The sequence below is a fragment of the Phyllobates terribilis genome, unplaced genomic scaffold (assembly GCF_046119375.1).
Source record: "Phyllobates terribilis strain yellow unplaced genomic scaffold, ASM4611937v1 Scaffold_2__4_contigs__length_985480577, whole genome shotgun sequence".
NCBI classification, from domain to species: domain Eukaryota; kingdom Metazoa; phylum Chordata; class Amphibia; order Anura; family Dendrobatidae; genus Phyllobates; species Phyllobates terribilis.
Genome location: NW_027362762.1, coordinates 362,557,838 through 362,576,080, shown reverse-complemented (window position 1 = coordinate 362,576,080; position 18,243 = coordinate 362,557,838). Strand labels below are relative to the sequence as shown.

Here is an 18,243-nt window from a genome sequence, read left to right as displayed (position 1 = left end):
GACCATTCCTGGACATCTTAGACTGGCATGTGCAACAAAGGCAGTTTTACCCTTGTGTTGGGGATACGATCAGCAAGGCCACGCTTTTTCTCCGGTTTCAGTTGAAATGAAAAGATACACTTTAATCTTATCTTCATATTATTGTGATTGGTTACCTTGTTTTGTACTTACTTTGCGGTTTCTTCTATGACAGCCGGAGCATCAGTACAGAGATCCACTTTAATTATTTGCGTAGATTTCGGCTCAACTACTCCACTGGTTGGAGACATAGTGATGGGGAGGTGGCCACTGTATTTTATCTTAAAAGTACCTGACGAAAAAGACATATTGTCATCATGGAAGAGGAACATTCACAATATATCAATTATCTACCTTATTATCTAACTTCTAGTTAGTTAGCTAACAGTAATGCCTAGTTGTAGTGATCAATTTCCACAAGTGTCCACAGAAGAGTGTGGAGTATAAAAGAAGTGGTAAAGTAATGTATGAAAATCATCTAAATGAAAAAAGAAAGGTGTTTATCGCATTCACAAGGCTGGAGAGATCGTCCTCAGCCGCAGAAAAGCACGTACCAATTTAGAGCTGTCTGTACAGGATTCATTATTGCGTTCATTAGAGTGCCCTTGTGGGCTGTTTTCTCGCACGGCATGGATCATCACTGTCAGTTTAGGTACATGGATACGGGCAATAATCACAGTACACGGCGTTAAATAGAAATCAGCATCAAGAAGAATTAGTGATATAATTGCTAAAAAGGAAAAATGGCCAGTGCGAAAGATGAGAGAAGGACGATAGCACAGTATGGTGGAGCGGCCAGACATTGTGGAGAAGAAAGAAAAGTATTACTTCATAGAAAAAAAACAATGAGTCTAAAAAGTAAACTCCACGTAAAGCATGCAAAAGTGTAAAAAGCTTTTCATCAGGAGCAGTAGATACAAGTGTCTAGTCTGCACTGCGTCAGCCGTATTATTGCTTTGTGCTCACCCTGATAAAACTGCCAGGTCATCTTTTTATTGCCAATGTCATGTCTGATATAACATCTAAGTCATGTTATGGTTTGGCTAGGAGATTGCTAAAGGGACATAATGAAACAATTAAAGGGAATCTGTCACCAGGTTTTTATTATTCCAGCAGCATGATGTAGGAACAGAGACCCTGATTCCAGAAATGTATCACTTATTGGGCTGCTTGCTGTCATTTTGATAAAATCAGTTTTATCTTCTGCAGATCTACCAGTTCTACCTCATTAGAGGGCTAGAAAACCTGCTGCCAGGTAGTCCTCTATATTCATGAGCTCTGTATAACCCCGCCCACACCACTGATTGGCTGCTTTCAGCCCTTGTACAATGTACACAGAAAGCTGCCAATAAGTAGTGGCAGAACTGCAGCACCCAGTAATCTAACTGATACATCGTTGGATTCAGTGTCTCTTTGCCTACATCATGCTGCTCTCAGATGCGGTAGCAAAAACCGGCTGATAGATTCCCTTTAAGACTGGCGTCCAAAATGCTAGTCCTAATGAATCGTGCCTATGGTATTCTGCAGTCAGAAAATAATGACAATTATGAACTGTGAATGAACATGGCCCCAATAACGCACAGGAATAGATTAGGTAATGATCATTTGAAAAATACTGTTGTGCCCAGGGATCCCATTACACTTGTCGCCAAAAGACTGTACTACATTAGAAGATTTGGGGTCCATTCTGCCATATGCAGCTGGATCCACACATCATCTAATGTGCATAAAGGACTGCTAGACCCTGTCTCACATCCACATTTTTCAGAGGGAAAATTGAATTACAATCTTGGTATTCTAATGTGCAATACAGTATGAGAAAATCCAATCTATGAGAGAAAAAAGGAACTAAGACTGAAAGCTTAAGTGTTATAATGTCAAAGTGGCGTTTTCAATGAATCGACAGCATTATAATTTGACTGTCAGTAAAGCAGTGAGGCATACAATGTACACTGAGTGTTACAGATATACTATGGCACTATGTGGACCGGGGTCACACGAACTCTATGATACTGCTTAGGCTAAGTTCACATTAATACAGTGCTCTCTGCCGAGAACTACGTCAGGGTTTCCATCAGAATCCCCAAAAAACTATATTTTGACGGAAACCCGGACAGAGACATTCATTTGAATGAAGCCAACGTAGTCACTGTGGACAGCGTCAAGCACCGTATTTGTCTTTTTCAGACATGTACAAAAATGTATCCATGCATTGTAAAAGACTGAAACAATTTTTAAGAAACTTTTTCGACAGCAAATATAGTAGTAAAGAGACACACCTACGGTCAGCTATGGTTTATACAAGATATCTGGAATATAATATCATTAGTTTAACATCAGCGTCAAATACATGGCTGCTTTACCTCTCTCTTAAAGTCTGCAGTAACTATACTGGATTTGCTAGAGAGACTGGAATTCCTCCTTAAAGGGAATCTGTCAGCAGGTTTCTCCATACATAACACCAATTGGAGGTTGTTGTAGGTGGGTGTGTCTATCAATTTATATGGCCTAGTTAAACATAGACATCTCCTTGTTAAGGCACGCCATGCTGGACATATTATCTTGACATCCTGATTTGCTATCAAGCCTCCTTGTGGACCTGGTGGGGAAACGCGTCGAGTCAGCTATTTCGGACATGCTCTGATAAGTAGCAGTTTTTTCATCACCCTCTGTCTGCCCTTCATATCATACTTCTAATTTTCTAGGCTACACCCGGTCTTCTAAAGTATATGTATGGGACTGCATCTAAGTTATAACAGGGTAATTTAGGGCTTCTGAGGAACATCAGCTTGCACCTGATGAAGGCTCCTTGAGAGCAGAAACGTGCTGTGCGATTTTGTGCTTATCACTCTAGCACTTTGAGTGTTTTTTATTTAAAATAAATCATTTTTAATTCCTCATCACGTTTTTGAGTAGTAATCCAAGTGCCTACCAAAGCATTTTTCCTGAACTCTTTGCGGTGTCTTTCCCACCCTCAACGGGAGCGCCTCTTAATTTCTCTCTGCTACATCTCTATATTCAAATGAACCCCAAAATGGAGCCATTGAAAAATAAAACTCAGTCCCCCAAAACAAGGCATAATATGATTACGTCAATGGAAAATGAAAAAAGTTATGGCCAACACGATGATGAAAAAGCAAAAAAAAAGGTCCTATGATAATAAGCTGGTCACAAAAAGGCTTCTAGCAAAACTCCCAAAGATCAGGAATCTGTGAGAAATCTTGCAAGTGTTTATTTATTCTGTAGCACTCCCACAGGGGAAAATAAGAATTACACTGTTCAAATCAATGGGTTGTCAGACAGCCACTATAATGTCTTAATAGTTTATCCCACAGATTGATAAAACTGTAATTTATATTTTTGGAGAACCAGTAACACAAGTTGTTGTCATACATGCACACTTTCCAATGCCGTTGAAGACATGGCATTACAAATCTTATATTACTGTGCCTTTAAATCCAGCAATGTTATAGTATCTAACCCTATGATCACACTTAAAAAGGTATGCAGAAGTGGATGGCTAAGTAGGTCAGAGTGCACTTGCACTTGTAAACTAGCAGCGCTTGAAGTCTTTCAAGATCTCATCAATGCTTTCATTTTAATTAAACAGACTTGCGGGAGCCAAAAACAGCAGTATGTAATACTCTTTTTTTTTTTTCTAGTCTTCAGATCCTAAAATGAAATGGGGAAAGCATTCACAAACATGTTTTAAGTGAGTTCTAATGCTGCCACCTAGTGGTATTATACATGTACCGGGAAGTCACACGGATTGTGTTGTGCTCATTAGATTTTAATGCCATAACATAGAAATTTTTATAAACTACTTTGTTGGAAAAATAACCTCTAAGTTTTAATAAGTCCAAATAATTCACACTTAGAAGTGTATGACGCCCTTCATAAGCCTTTGATTTAACACATTACTTTATTTTCTGCTGAATTTAATCTAAAAGCTCCATCTGGTGTCATATACAGCGGCACTTGAAAGTCTGTGAACCATTCAGAATTTTCCAGATTTCTGTTTACATTTCACCTAAAACTACATCACATTTTCAGACAAGTTGTAAATGTGGATCAAACTAATTAGTAAAAAATAGTAGACTTTGTCATTTTTTTTAAATGGTGAAATTGACCCAATATCTCCTGAAGAGCCTGACGAGCAGTTCACGAGAAAAAACCCACCAATATAACGGAGCTGAAGCTGTTTTGTAGGGAGGGTTGGGCTAAAATTCCTCCAAGCTGATGTGCAGGACAAATCAAAAACTGCCAAAGATGTTTAAAATGGAGTTATTGCTGCACAAAGGGGTCACGCCAGAAGCTGAAAGCAAAGGTTCACATACTTTTAACACTCATAGACATGTGACATTGGATCAGGACAAAGTTTAATATTTTTGACTCATTTGCTTGATTTGATTCTCTTCATCTACTTTTTGGACTTGCTTAAAAATTTGATGTTGTTTTAGGTAAAACTTATTTAGAAATATGGAAAATTTTGAAGGGTTCACAAACTTCCAAGCACCACAGTACATCTAGTCTACTACAAAATAATACTACACTATATATTCTGGTAATACTGTATGATGGATAAGTATCTTCCTGTTTTTCTCAACATTGAGGGCACCAACAAATGGACAATGTTGAGGAATGAGGAAGCAGTAGTCGGCCAAGAAAACTTAGTACAGCAAAACACATCATGCTTAATTCGAAATCAGAAAATGTCCAGTAGTGCCGTCAGTTTGGAATTGGCAGAAGCCAATGGGACCTAGCTGCACACATCTACCGTTTGGAGAAGTCTGGCCAGAAGTGGTCTTTATGGAAGAACTGTGGCTAAAAAACATACTTTTGACATGTAAACAAGGTCAAGTGATTACACTATACATAAAAATATAGGAACTGGAGAACAGAAATGCAGTAGTGGCTGTTCTGGACTGATGAATGAAATGTTACATATTTGGAAGTAGCAGAAGGCAGTTTGTTCACAAAAGGGCTGGAGAGCGGTACAACAAAGAGCCAGCAGGGAACAGTGAAGCATAGTGAAGTTTCCTTGGAAGTTTGGGGCTGTATTTCAGCAAATAGAGTTGGGGAGTTGGTCAAGATTAGGGGTGTGTTCAATCCTGAGGAATACAGGAAGATGCTTTTGTTGTGCACCTGTCCCAGATTTCCTGGACTCCTCTTTTTCCCCCCTGGGTCCACAGCCCTCTGTTGTGCTCCACGTCGGGATTTGCAAGTTGCTCGGCGTGGCTCAATGACATCATCTCCCTAGGCCTATTTAAGGCCCACTAAGACCCACACCTGTGTTTTAGGATTAAGACTCCAAGCCTTGTGAATATTTTATTTGGTGTGCTCCAACATCAGCTCCTAGTCTGCATCTACCTTTAGGACCTTGCATACCATCTGCTTTACTGGGTAACCTTCTGCAATCCTCCTCCTGGATTTACCCCTCAATTGCAGTAAGCCGTATTCTGTTGTCAGACTGGTTCATGTTGAACATTCGTTGCTGCACTACGCCTGTGGTTTCTCTGCTGTCCCTGAGTGTGACATCTCCCTTCAACTGCTATTGTGCTTCTGTGGTCTCCAGTGTGCCAAGGCCTCGGTCCCCACGTGCCTTCCTGCCTGCTGCACCAATGCCAGGGATCCACGTGCCCAATCGGATATGAGGATTTGTGGATTCACCTCATCTGGTGAGCCTAACACTTATCCACCATGTCTGACTGGCCCCTAATTTATTCTGCAGTAGGACAATAACCAAATCATATAGCCAATGTCATTAAGAATTATCTTCAGTATAAACAAAAAAAGGAGTCCTGAAAGTGATGATATGGCCCCCACAGAACCCTTGCTAATGATCACAGCGGGGGGGGGGGGTCACACTGAATCCACCACGCTGTTATCTTTTTGTCACGAACAGCCCTCTGCTGCACCCTATCGTCAGGACAATTACGCAATTGACCGACGAATAATGTAGGAGGCCGCAGCTGTTACCACTTCTAGGCTGGTTATTGGAGAACTAACAGTGAGCGTATGGTATATACACCTCCAATTCCAATGCATGGAATATATGTATATTCCCCCGGTACGGTCACTGCTAGCTCCGCAATAACAAAACTAACTACCCGCTGCCACCACCAATCATTTATAGGCCGATTGGACACCTGAAAGGTAGCGTATGGCCTTCAGGGGTGAGGTTTACAGAACAAAAGAAACAGAGCTATTACATTTTATATTTAATCCAGAAAGATAGGTAGTGTTTATAAAAATATACAAAATATTTTACAAAGGGAACAAAACAATACAGCATATGCAATTACATAAAATAAAAGGATAAAACAAAAGAAAATAACTAAATCTGACATCACTGCAATGGCTTCAGAGCTTAGCAGATGGAAGCAATCTGATTGCAAAATGTCTGGTTAAGGTGAATCGAGCCTACATGGCGATGTATCTTATGGCATTGAACACAGATCATAATTTGTCTTGTCTTTTTATCAGCACTAGTGTCGAGCGAGTATGTATCATTATCTCTTTTGAACAGGCAAACTCTGCATGTGTGACAGCTGTCTAACAGCCGTGACACTTGCAGGCACGGTGACAGTGAATGAAATGCCGAGCACACCAAAATACTCGGCGAGCACGGATTAATGATACATACTCGCTCAATACTAATCAGCACTTAAGTTACACCCAGATACCTCCCCTTGATGACTCATAAAAGGGCTGGTCATGGGATGTGGATTCAGTTTCAGAAAATAATGAGATTCCCAACATTCAGGACATCTTCACTCCTGACGATCACAGGCATTCGATATAACCATCATATTTTTTATCGGGATTTTACCTTTTCTTACATAGGAAACATGGCATGGCTTTTGACAGCTAGCTGAACACTATTGATTTGGGGCTGATTGGCATGTCTCACAGTTATGAAAAAAATTGCATATTCTTCCCCTATTAGTCCTGAAGTTGAAAATGTACATTACAGACCAAAAGTTTGGACACACCTTCTCATTTAAAGATTTTTCTGTATTTTCTTGACTATGAAAATTGTACATTCACACTGAAAGCATCAAAACTATGAATTAACACATGTGGAAGTATATACTTAACAAAAAAATGTGAAACAACTGAAAATATGTCTTATATTCTAGGTTCTTCAAAGCAGCCACCTTTTGCTTTGATGACTGCTTTGCACACTCTTGGCATTCTCTTGATGAGCTTCAAGAGGTAGTCCCCGGAAGCCTGTGCTAGCATTTCTTCTGCGGTGTTGCTATCAGTGTGTCAAGAGTGGGAGAATAGGGTTGCATTGACAATCCAACACAATGGACAGCACTTTGAACACATTTTTACAAGTGGTCATAAACTTGTAAAAAACTCATGAAAGATTAAAGTTATGCTAAAACCAATCACACCATTGTTTTTCTTATGATATTCTCAATAAGTTTGATGTGTCACATGACCCTCTTCCCATTGAAAAAAATAAAGTTGGATCCAAAATGTCCGACTTCAAAATGGCCGCCATGGTCACCACCCATCTGGAAAAGTTTTCCCCCTCCCATATACTAATGTTCCACAAACAGGAAGTTGATATCACCAACCATTCCCATTTAATTTAGGTGTATCCATATAAATAGCCCCCCCTGTACATTTATTGAATATACTGTTTATGTGCAATAGAAAAATGTGTCAGATCCATGTTCTGGATTTTACCTGGAGAAGAACCATGGTTTGTAATTGTAATCTCCTTGTAAATCACTTTACTGTTTGCCACTATGCTGCCAAAATTCACTTCTGGATCAATTTGTAGATAGCAGGAAGGGGTGAAACTAGAAGAAAAACACATTGACAGTAATCACATATACTGGCTAGGTGTGCTCTACACAGTGTAAGTAGTTGAGAAGCTAATACATGCCTGCAACCTTTCACAGCTGACTTTCCAGGAGGTATGTGAGTGCAGCAAGCAACAATTATTACCAATGACCAAGTCACGCCCTCCACGTGCATTGCAAATCCACGTTCATACCCTACTCCCTGCTACCTGAATTTGCAAGTGGATATGTAGCTAGCATCATGTACAAGAAACCTTCAAGAAGTGATAGCCTTCAAAAGGCTTCTGGGAAGATAAAGAGGTTCATCAATATTTTTAATCACCAAATCACACTAGTTAGGTCTAGGGAGGTAATGAGCTTATAATTAAAATGTTACACTGACAGAAACCTGTCCTAAAATGAGAGTAATATAGGTGCCTTTGAGCATGTGCAGTAGGAAACTCTGCCTTCCCTTTCCTGTGTAGGAAGAGGTGCTCCCAGTGGATATTTAAATCTACTACTGGATATACCAGGGGTGCTGAGATGAGAATAGGATGCTCACACTGATGTGCACATTGTCTCTCTGTTCCATTACTGGTGATATTAGGAGTGCTAAGATAGGAAGAGGCTGCTCACACTGCTGTTCACCCTGTGTTTCTGATCTATTTATAGAGATACCAGGAATGCTGAGGTAATAAGAGGCTGCTCGCACTGTTGTCCACCCTGTCTATCTGATCTATTGCTAGAAATACCAAAGGTGCTTAGGTAACAAGAGGGCACTCACACTGAAGTATACCTTGTCTACCTGATCTAATATTGGACATACCAGGGATGGTGAGGTAAAAAAAAGCTGGTCACACTGCTTTCCCCCCATGCCTTTCTGATCATACATCTGAAATAACAGGGGTGCTGAGGGAAGTAGAGGCCACTCACACTGCTGTGCACCTTGTCTTACCGATCTAAAACTGGAGATACCAGTGATGCTGAGGTAAGAAGAGGTTGTTCACACTGCTGTCCATCACGTCTTTCTGATCTAATACTGGAAATACCAGAGGTGCTGAGGTAAGAAGAGGCTGCTCACACTGCTCTCTACTATGTCAATCTGATCTATTCAAGGAGATACCAGGAGTTCTGAGGTAAGAAGAGGCTGCTCACACTGCGTCCACCCTGTTTTTCTGTTCTGATATTTGAAATTCCAGATGTGCTGAGGTAATTAGAGGCCTCTTGAACTACTATTCAGCCTTTCTTTCTGATATATTTCTGGAGATATCAGGAGTGCTGAGGCAAGCTTACACTGCTGTCCAAGATGACTATGTAATCAATTATTCGAAATACCAGAGGTGCTGCGGTATGAAAAGGCTATTAACAATGCTGTTCACACTGTCTTTCTGTTCAAATATTTAAAATAGCAGGGATGCTGAGGTAAGAAGAGGCCACTCACACTGCTGCGTACCCTGTCTTTCTGACCTAATACTTGAGATATCAGGGGTGCTGAAGTAAGAAGAGGCTGCTCACACCACTGTCCATCATGTCTATCTGATCTATAACTGGAGATACCAAGATACTGATGTAAGAAGAGGCTGCTCACACAGCTGCCCACCATGTCTTTTTGATTTAATACTGGAAATACCAGAGGTGCTGAGGTAAGAAGTGGCTACTCACGCTGTCATCCACTGTGTCTTTTTGATCTAATACTGGGAATACCATAGTGCTGAGGTAAGAAGAGTCTAGACCTGCTGCTGTTCAACCTGTTTTTCTGATTTAATACTGGAGGTGCCAGGGATGCTGAGGTAAGAAGAGGCTGCTCAAACTGCTGTCCACCCTGTCTTTGTGAATGCTGAATAACTGCTGTGTCCTAGAGATTACCTTTACCACCTACTTAATGTTCAGAAATGTAATATGAATAGATGTGTGCTTTTATCCTTAGCACTCCTGGTATTTCTAGTATTAGATCAAAATATCCGCTGGGAGCACATCTTCCTACACAATAATGGAGGGCGGTTGGACAGTTTTCTGCTAGTGTAATAAGGTGCTAGACATATTAATATGCTAGTGATTAGCTCCACAGACAAAACATGTGTGATTTTCTAATTAAGGGTATTTAGGAAATTATTTATAATGGCATTTCCTTTAGTTTTTTTTTCTGTCCTTGGAAAACCCGTTTAAGGGGACACACAGCAGATTTGCCAATTTCCTGAGCCTATTAAGTGCATAAGTGACTGTTATGAACAGTAGGTAGGGCAGTAGCAAGGTTACTGTGTATAGCAATGAATGTAGAAACTATCCAACTACAATAATATGGGATGCCAGGAGAAGATAGTGGACAGCTGTGACAGAAGGGATAGTGCCTCAGAATGGCGTCTAATTTAATTAACTCTAGTACTTGCAAGAGTGAATTATAACAAGCAGGAATTAACTTCTTCACCAAAGAAACAACCTAAATATGTCTAAAATTATGAATTACTTGAAGACATCTGTTATTCTGATAGTGCTTAAAATGAATTATTAAATAATGACTCTATTTAAACCAGTGAAATGTGGAAGGACATTAATATTAATATTTGATCAACAGTGTTTCCACTTCATTCATTTGCAGTCAGGTAAAATTACCTTTTTTCTCACTTTCAAGTATTATTAATGGATTTGGGCATAGCTCAAATTCCCAGTATCATAAATCACGCATTGTAAAACCCACCGAGATTCCTCCATGCTTCCATCTTCTAATGTCTAAAATGGTTGTCTGATTTCATGTAAGTAGAACTTAGTCATTGAAGAAAATGATGGTATACTTTCTGTATTAAGTTTTCCAGACTTTTCAGGATCTCAGCTTGCTGGCTGTAACTGGAGACACTAGATAGGCTTTCACTCTTTGGATGACAGCCTGTCCGTATGGCCAACTAGCAGAGGAACTAGGCCGCACATGAAGTATCACAACCTACAGTTACAGTCATATTGACTTAATCCCCTTTGTAAATTCGATTTTTTTTTTTAGCAAAATGTACAGGAAAAAGATATATCTTTGTACCGTGTTAGCCAGTAGATAAAAAAATATTAAGATTTGAGAGTCCTCAGTGGTTGATACCTTTTAATGGCTAACTGAAAAGATGGTAACAAATTGTAAGCTTTCGAGACTACTCAGGCCTCTTCATCAGGCAAAGAATAACACATAATCTGAAGAATCACATATTTATACACAACAGTGCACAACAATAATGCAATAGATGAGACAAGTGACGTGAAGCAGAACTATGAATATCTCAGGGGGGAGAAAGAGTTGTGGCGGTAAATATTGGAGCAGTTCATAGATAAGGAGTGTGAAAGTTTTTTGTCCTGTGACTGAGGTCTGGTCCATGGTTGTGATGCCCCCACAGGTCTGAGGAGCACATTTCTTAGTTGATGTAGAATGACATAAATCAATATGACACATTCATTCCTGCACTGAGTGTGTCAAAGGTTGTTTTTTAGCAAAATGTACAAACTTTCTGCTGTTTAGAATAAAAAGAATCAAACAGAAAGAATTGAAAAGCCTCAGTACAACTAACATAACCATAGTTTATCCAAATTCCTCATAAAATACCACTTTTACTGACTACTACTGCCTTAGAACTATTCAACTCCTTTACGACAAGCCTTAGTACGTAGCACAGCACCTTTTGGCTGTTATAACCTGCTGCAAATGTGAAGCATAGCCAGAGACCAGCTTCTGGCAGTGTTTGAGGAATCTTAGCCTGTTCTTCAGAGACAAACAGCCTCCAGTTAAAGGGCTTTTCCACAAACAAAAGTTCATTTTAATAATTGTCTGTGTCTGACCGTGTACAGAACATACCACATCTCCTGGGCAGGGGAGGAAGCTTCTTCCCCTGCCCAGGAGATGTGGTATGTTCCGTACACGGTCAGACACAGACAATTATTAAAATGAACTTTTGTTCATGGGAAAACCCCTTTAATTATTATTCTTTGGGTTTCCAGGCTCAGACCATTACAGAGCCACAACGATGCTTCAGTGTAGGCAGGGCGTCCTTGTCAGGGTATGCTTCTTCTTTTTCCGGACATACCGCAGATCCCTGGACGTCATAGTTCCACTTTACTTTCATCGTTTTACAGAACAGAATCCCAAAACTTCTGCGGCATATTAACCCTTTAAGGACCAGGGAATTTTCTGTCTCCTAAAAGACGCCATGTTCACCCTGCCGTGAGAGGGATTCTACTCTGCAGTAGTCTGCATTAATCAGTAAAAGTGGCATTTTGTGCTGAATTTGGAGAAACCAATTATGTTAGTTGTGTTGAGACATTTAAATTGTTCTTGTGTGATTGGTTTATTGGAAGCGGTGGAGAATTTGTAAATGAGGCTAATAAACCTAATTAGCAATGGGGGTTGAATCATTTTGATTGCAACTGTTTGTTAGTCAGACATCAAGACAGGTTTTTAGCTAATGGATATAAGGAATGAATATTCATTCATTCGCAGCATACAGATCCTGAAGGAGGTATATTAAATATATTACATTATGTTTATACATGAAATAAGCTTTTTAGATAAAACAGGAAAACCCCTGAAATAAGTGTACAAGTGCAAGGCTGTATCTAAAAAAACCACACAGATTTCAGATTTTAATGGCACAACGTCTGTTTTTACGGATAAAATAATGTGGTGTATCAGGTTTTTATCAAGGTGCTGGTGGTTTTGGTGATAATTATAAGCTATTATTTTATATAAAGGGAACCTGTCATATTAAAAATGCTATTAACCTGCAGATATTGGGTTGAGCTGCAGGTTAATAGTGTTCTGAAGTTGAACTGTGCTTGTTCTGAGAGCCCCACTGCCAGGACGAAATGAACTTAATTCCTCCCGCTTCCGCTGGCTTTCAGTCATAGGGGTGTGGCCAGCGCTGCTTCAGTCACCGCTCAGTGCATAGTAAGCGGCGGTTGCAGCCACGGCCCAGCTCTGACTGACAGCCAGTCCTAATGCTAGTAGATTCTAGTGATTGCGTACCGAATAGACGTTATGACAGCCAGTAGCCAAAACAAGTTTTACATTCACAGGCATAATATACTATTAAGTAAAAGATCAAATAACCACAAGGTCAGATTCCCTAGTAAAAGTTGAAAAAAATGTTAAGGAAAAAAAAAATTCTAAGAAATAGAAACAAACTTTGCAGAGTAAAATTAATATGTCATTTATGTCACAGGGTGTACGTCATGAAAAGACAACCCAAAAAACAATGGTGGAATTGCAGTTTCTTTTCAATCCCCCCAAAAGTTAAAATGTTTTTGAAAACATTAAATGAACCCCACAAATATAGGGGTGAGTAAGTATAAAGTGCATATCTTACCACAATAATGGCACCTCAATGACATCATTATCAACCACAACCAGTAGCTTGTTCCGAATATCTTCCTTTTCGATGGGATGGTATTCCACAGATGCGGTCACTTGAAGCCCGGGGGCTACAGGTTTCTCTGGATTTTGCACATATAGAGTGAACTGAAAAGAAACATAAATAAAAATAATGTTTTCTTATCTTAGTTGCTTAAATAGCACCAACATATTATACAGCACTTTACAGACATCATCGCTGTCCCCATTGGGGCTCACAATCTAAATTTCCTACCAGTATATTTTTGAAGTGAGGGAGAAAACCAGAGAACCCGGAGGAAACCCACGCAAACACGGGGAGAACATACAAACTTCTGACAGAACATAATAGTTACCATAGCTAATAAAATGCAGAAGAGCATGTAATGACACGTAAAGAAATACTGTAGCTGCAGCATCCTTGGTAGGTCCACTCCTTACAATGGAAACTACTAAGAGTCCTACTGGAAATTCCAGAGTAAATTCTCAGTTTTATACAAGCCTTTCACTTACTATTTTCAAGTTGTCTTTGGTTGTTTAGTGTTACGTCAATGTGGCTTTACCAGTGTTTTTGACGCGCCCCCTGGGCCAGTGCTGTTTGGGGATTACCCGGAGCCGGATCAGATGGGGGTTGTAGTCTCCGAGTGGCGGTGACCCGGTCCGTGCCCAGGGTGTCAAACTCAGTGTGTGGCAGTCTTTACAGATGTTGTTAAAGGTCCTTAATGTCGACTACGCCACCCGTTGATTTGCGGTCACAAGGCCGCCGCTGCAGAAGGGTCCGCTGAGGCTGGTGGTGTGTGTGCAGCTCTGGTAGTATAACCCCCAACGGGAGGGGTATAGCCTCAGGGGGTCAGGTGTAGAGGATGGTGGTAGTGAAGGTGCAGGATGATCAAGCAAGAAGACTCAGAGTCGGGCTGTGCAGTTCAGGGGTTTTTACTTACGGGTGTTCTTATGGTCACTCTGGCCTGAAGCGACCACCCGAGCCGTGCTGCGTCCACCAGGTCCTGGACTCGGCCAACCCCCAAGTAATTCTGGAGCGTGGTCCTGAGCTCCTGTCTGACTTTCCCTCTCTTCTGGCCGTTCTCACCAGGGATCCACCTATGTCCGGCTCCCTCGGGTCTCTTGGTGGGTACACCTCTTCTGGGTTCCCTGACCCTATACTTGGTCTGCCTTCCTGGTGGATTTGGTGAGGGTCGTGGCAGATCCTGCCCACGACCTCCGGTCTCTGGCTAAGGTGTGCTTTTCCCTCTGCCAGCTTGGGATCCGGTACCCTAGGTGCCAACCCTTCACCCTGTTGCTTGTATTCTGGGGTCTTGGGGTTCCTTCTCCTTCTCTCTGGGTCCTTCTGACTCCTCTCTCTCTCTTGGCCTTGGAGCTGGGCCCAGCCGGAACCACAACTCCCTGTCAGCCCTTCTGGCTGAGCTTCTCTGCTCTGCTCCTCTGACTCTACAAAAGACTGACCCTGATCTAAGATGGTGCCCACCTTATATACTCCCTCTATGTGTGAGCTCAGGTGACCAGCACCCAATGAGCTCCTAGCCTTACCCAGACTGCTCCCCCTATCTGCCCCTACACTACTGGGATGTTCCACCCCCCTCCCACTCCAGCCAGGGACAGACACTATCGTACCTGCACATAAACTGGTGGGAGTACCGTCGATCTGTCCCCCGGAAATGGGATGTATGTAGTGTATGCAGCTATCTGAGCTCAGTCCCACACTCCATCCTTACCCGGGAGTGGAATACCACACCTCTGGCTTGAGGTGCAATACCCCTGTAGCAGCCGAATCCTCAGGGTGCTACATTCCCCCCTGGTAAATCACAGCACGTCCTCGGGCTGTAAAAGAATAAAAACATCCACAAACATACATTTTTTTTTCATAAAACATAAACATATAAAACATCATATATTATCAGCATAAAACTTTTTCATATAAACATTCTTGTTCCTCCGGCCACGGTGCAACTTGTGACCGGGTAAAGTGCGACAGTCTCTTCTGGAAAGAAAAACACAGCTTTCCTATAAAACCGGTAGGGGGCGCCTTAGGAAGCGCAACTATATACAAGGGAAGGTATGGCCGCTCTCAGTCCTCGGCCAGTGGGATTAGGGATGGCTGTTCACAGTCCTCAGCCTATGGGGAGATGGGACACACTGGAACAGTTCACACTTGTCCCAACAGGGAACATATTTAAAGCAGCAACAGTTCACTGTACCCCGACGGGTAACTATTTACAGTCTCTTTACCGTACTTTAACGACGGCGTCCTCCTGCTCCTTCTTTGTCTTCAGACCCGTCCGGGTCCTCTTGCTCCTCTTCACACCGTAGCTCCTCCTCCGTCAGCCGGTGTACATGGAGGGCGTAGGGTCCTTTGGCACACTTGTGCCGGGTGAACGTGACCTCGTCCCCTACATATAGGTCACGACCTCTGTGTCCCTCCGGCAGATGGGACTCCACGTCTCTGCGGGTGACAAAGACGTCGCCGGGGGTGTGATGATCCCTGATGAAACCCCAACCGTGCTGCAGCTGGAATTTAATTACAGTCCCGGTGGCACGGGGACCATGAGCTGCACGGGGGTTCCTCCTGGTCCGGCTCTTCTGCTCTGCACTCTGTTCCTGCAGCCGCTGCTCTCGGACCCGCCTCTCTCTTCGCTCCCGGTCAAAGACCTCTAACTGCTGCCGGCAGCACTCCGCACGCTCAGCTGCGGCTGCCCGAGTCTCTTGGGTGAATCCCATGAGGTCTCCTCCGGTGGGGTCCCACGCAAACTGCGCTTCCTCCAATGAGAGTGGGGTGATCTTAACGGGCTTCGAAACCGGAATCAGGGGCTCATCTAGGGGTCTTTCTTTCCGGAGTCGGGGATGGTGGAACTCCGGTGGCCACACAAAGGGCTGCCCATCCGGGCACGTGTGCTGGGCAAACAAGTCTTCACCCAGGTGCGGCACTCTAGATGTTGAGGGCGCGGTGGTGGAAGCGGCGCCCGGGTTCGCCAGGCCTTGCGACCAGGCTTGGGGTACCCTGAACGTAAAGGGCACCGTGAAGACGGCGGCGCCCAGGGTTACTTGACCCAGCGACCAGGCCGGTGGCTCAGCAGAGGTAGAGGGCGCTGTTGGTACTGCGACGCCCGGGGGTACTAGACCTTGCGACCAGGCCGGTGATGTTTCCTGCTTTGCCCCGCTCAGGGTTGAGGCGCGTGACGTCACAGGGGTTGCGGCCGCAGCTTCTGCTTGAGGCCTTGTCTGGAGCGGTGACGATGCAGCGACGGGCACGGCAGGGGGAATTTCGGGCTCTGCGACGGGGAGCTGGGGCAGGCTCACGGCTTCTCGGCTCGGGGTAGTGACGTCCCCTTTACCTGCCTCCATCTGTTCAGCTCCCTCCTCGGCGCCGTCTCCGGCCTTCACTCCTCCTGCACCATCCTCAGAGGCGGTCTGTCTCCTCGTCTCGGGTGGCGTGCTTCGCTGGCGGGTTCTTGCCTGCAGGGCCATCTCTCGGCTCCACTCCGTCAGCGTCTCTCGCTGCACCTGGGCCATCCTCCGTGCGAGGCGCTCCAGCTCGGTCTGCGCACACTCCCGGTCTCGGGGGAGCTGTGCCAGGATCTCCACTAAGCCTAGTGGGGTTGTTGCTTGCAGCAGGCTCCTGACCACTGGGTCGGTGCTGCCTGTCTCTCCCTCCATCTCCGGGTACGACTTCTCCGGAGTCCTCTCCAGACTTCTTGTCTCCGGGTGCGCTCTCTCCAGACTCCTCCAGGCTGCACCCATCTTCGCTCTCTTGTTCTGTCTCCGCCCACATTGAAGGTGGTCCCGGGGCAACTTTGTGATTGTCAGTTCCAGGGGCAGTTCTCTCACGCTGATGGACATCTCCAGCATCACAGTCTCTGTTGGTGGGGGCGGTTTCCGCTTTTGGCGCCATTCCTTGACCTGGCCCACGATGGGAGGTGACCTCTTGCCACCCTCTGGCACGCCCATAATGGCGTCCGCTCTTCCAAGGCGGGAAATCTTCTGGAAATGGCGGGAATCGTCTCCCAGTGGCGGGAAACTCCGTGGATGGCGGGAAAAAGCTGCAGATGGCGGGCAACCGGCGGGAAACGATCCGTGATGGCGTCCCATGGCGGGGACCCTCTGGAACCGGCGGGAGACTTCTTCTTAAGGTAAATTTGAACTTCTCTTCAGGCACGCAGTACCCGGTGGTTGTGGGCACGAAATCCTGCCGACTACGCCAAAGTTGACGCGCCCCCTGGGCCAGTGCTGTTTGGGGATTACCCGGAGCCGGATCAGATGGGGGTTGTAGTCTCCGAGTGGCGGTGACCCGGTCCGTGCCCAGGGTGTCAAACTCAGTGTGTGGCAGTCTTTACAGATGTTGTTAAAGGTCCTTAATGTCGACTACGCCACCCGTTGATTTGCGGTCACAAGGCCGCCGCTGCAGAAGGGTCCGCTGAGGCTGGTGGTGTGTGTGCAGCTCTGGTAGTATAACCCCCAACGGGAGGGGTATAGCCTCAGGGGGTCAGGTGTAGAGGATGGTGGTAGTGAAGGTGCAGGATGATCAAGCAAGAAGACTCAGAGTCGGGCTGTGTAGTTCAGGGGTTTTTACTTACGGGTGTTCTTATGGTCACTCTGGCCTGAAGCGACCACCCGAGCCGTGCTGCGTCCACCAGGTCCTGGACTCGGCCAACCCCCAAGTAATTCTGGAGCGTGGTCCTGAGCTCCTGTCTGACTTTCCCTCTCTTCTGGCCGTTCTCACCAGTGATCCACCTATGTCCGGCTCCCTCGGGTCTCTTGGTGGGTACACCTCTTCTGGGTTCCCTGACCCCATACTTGGTCTGCCTTCCTGGTGGATTTGGTGAGGGTCGTGGCAGATCCTGCCCACGACCTCCGGTCTCTGGCTAAGGTGTGCTTTTCCCTCTGCCAGCTTGGGATCCGGTACCCTAGGTGCCAACCCTTCACGCTGTTGCTTGTATTCTGGGGTCTTGGGGTTCCTTCTCCTTCTCTCTGGGTCCTTCTGACTCCTCTCTCTCTCTTGGCCTTGGAGCTGGGCCCAGCCGGAACCACAACTCCCTGTCAGCCCTTCTGGCTGAGCTT

The 18,243-nt window shown here is 44.4% G+C and overlaps 1 protein-coding gene across 2 annotated transcripts in view; it reads right to left on the bottom strand.

Annotated features, from left to right (window-relative positions):
* The window catches only part of CFAP47 (cilia and flagella associated protein 47), a 1,117,227-nt gene that overhangs the window by 1,083,730 nt on the left and 15,254 nt on the right, over positions 1-18,243 (bottom strand). For both annotated transcript variants that reach the window (XM_073664712.1, XM_073664711.1), the window contains exons 3-5: positions 13,151-13,302; positions 7,720-7,835; positions 172-310 (exon numbers count right to left, since the gene is read on the bottom strand). In XM_073664712.1, coding sequence (XP_073520813.1) covers positions 172-310; positions 7,720-7,835; positions 13,151-13,302 — 407 coding nt within the window. The remainder of the gene's footprint in view (positions 1-171; positions 311-7,719; positions 7,836-13,150; positions 13,303-18,243) is intronic.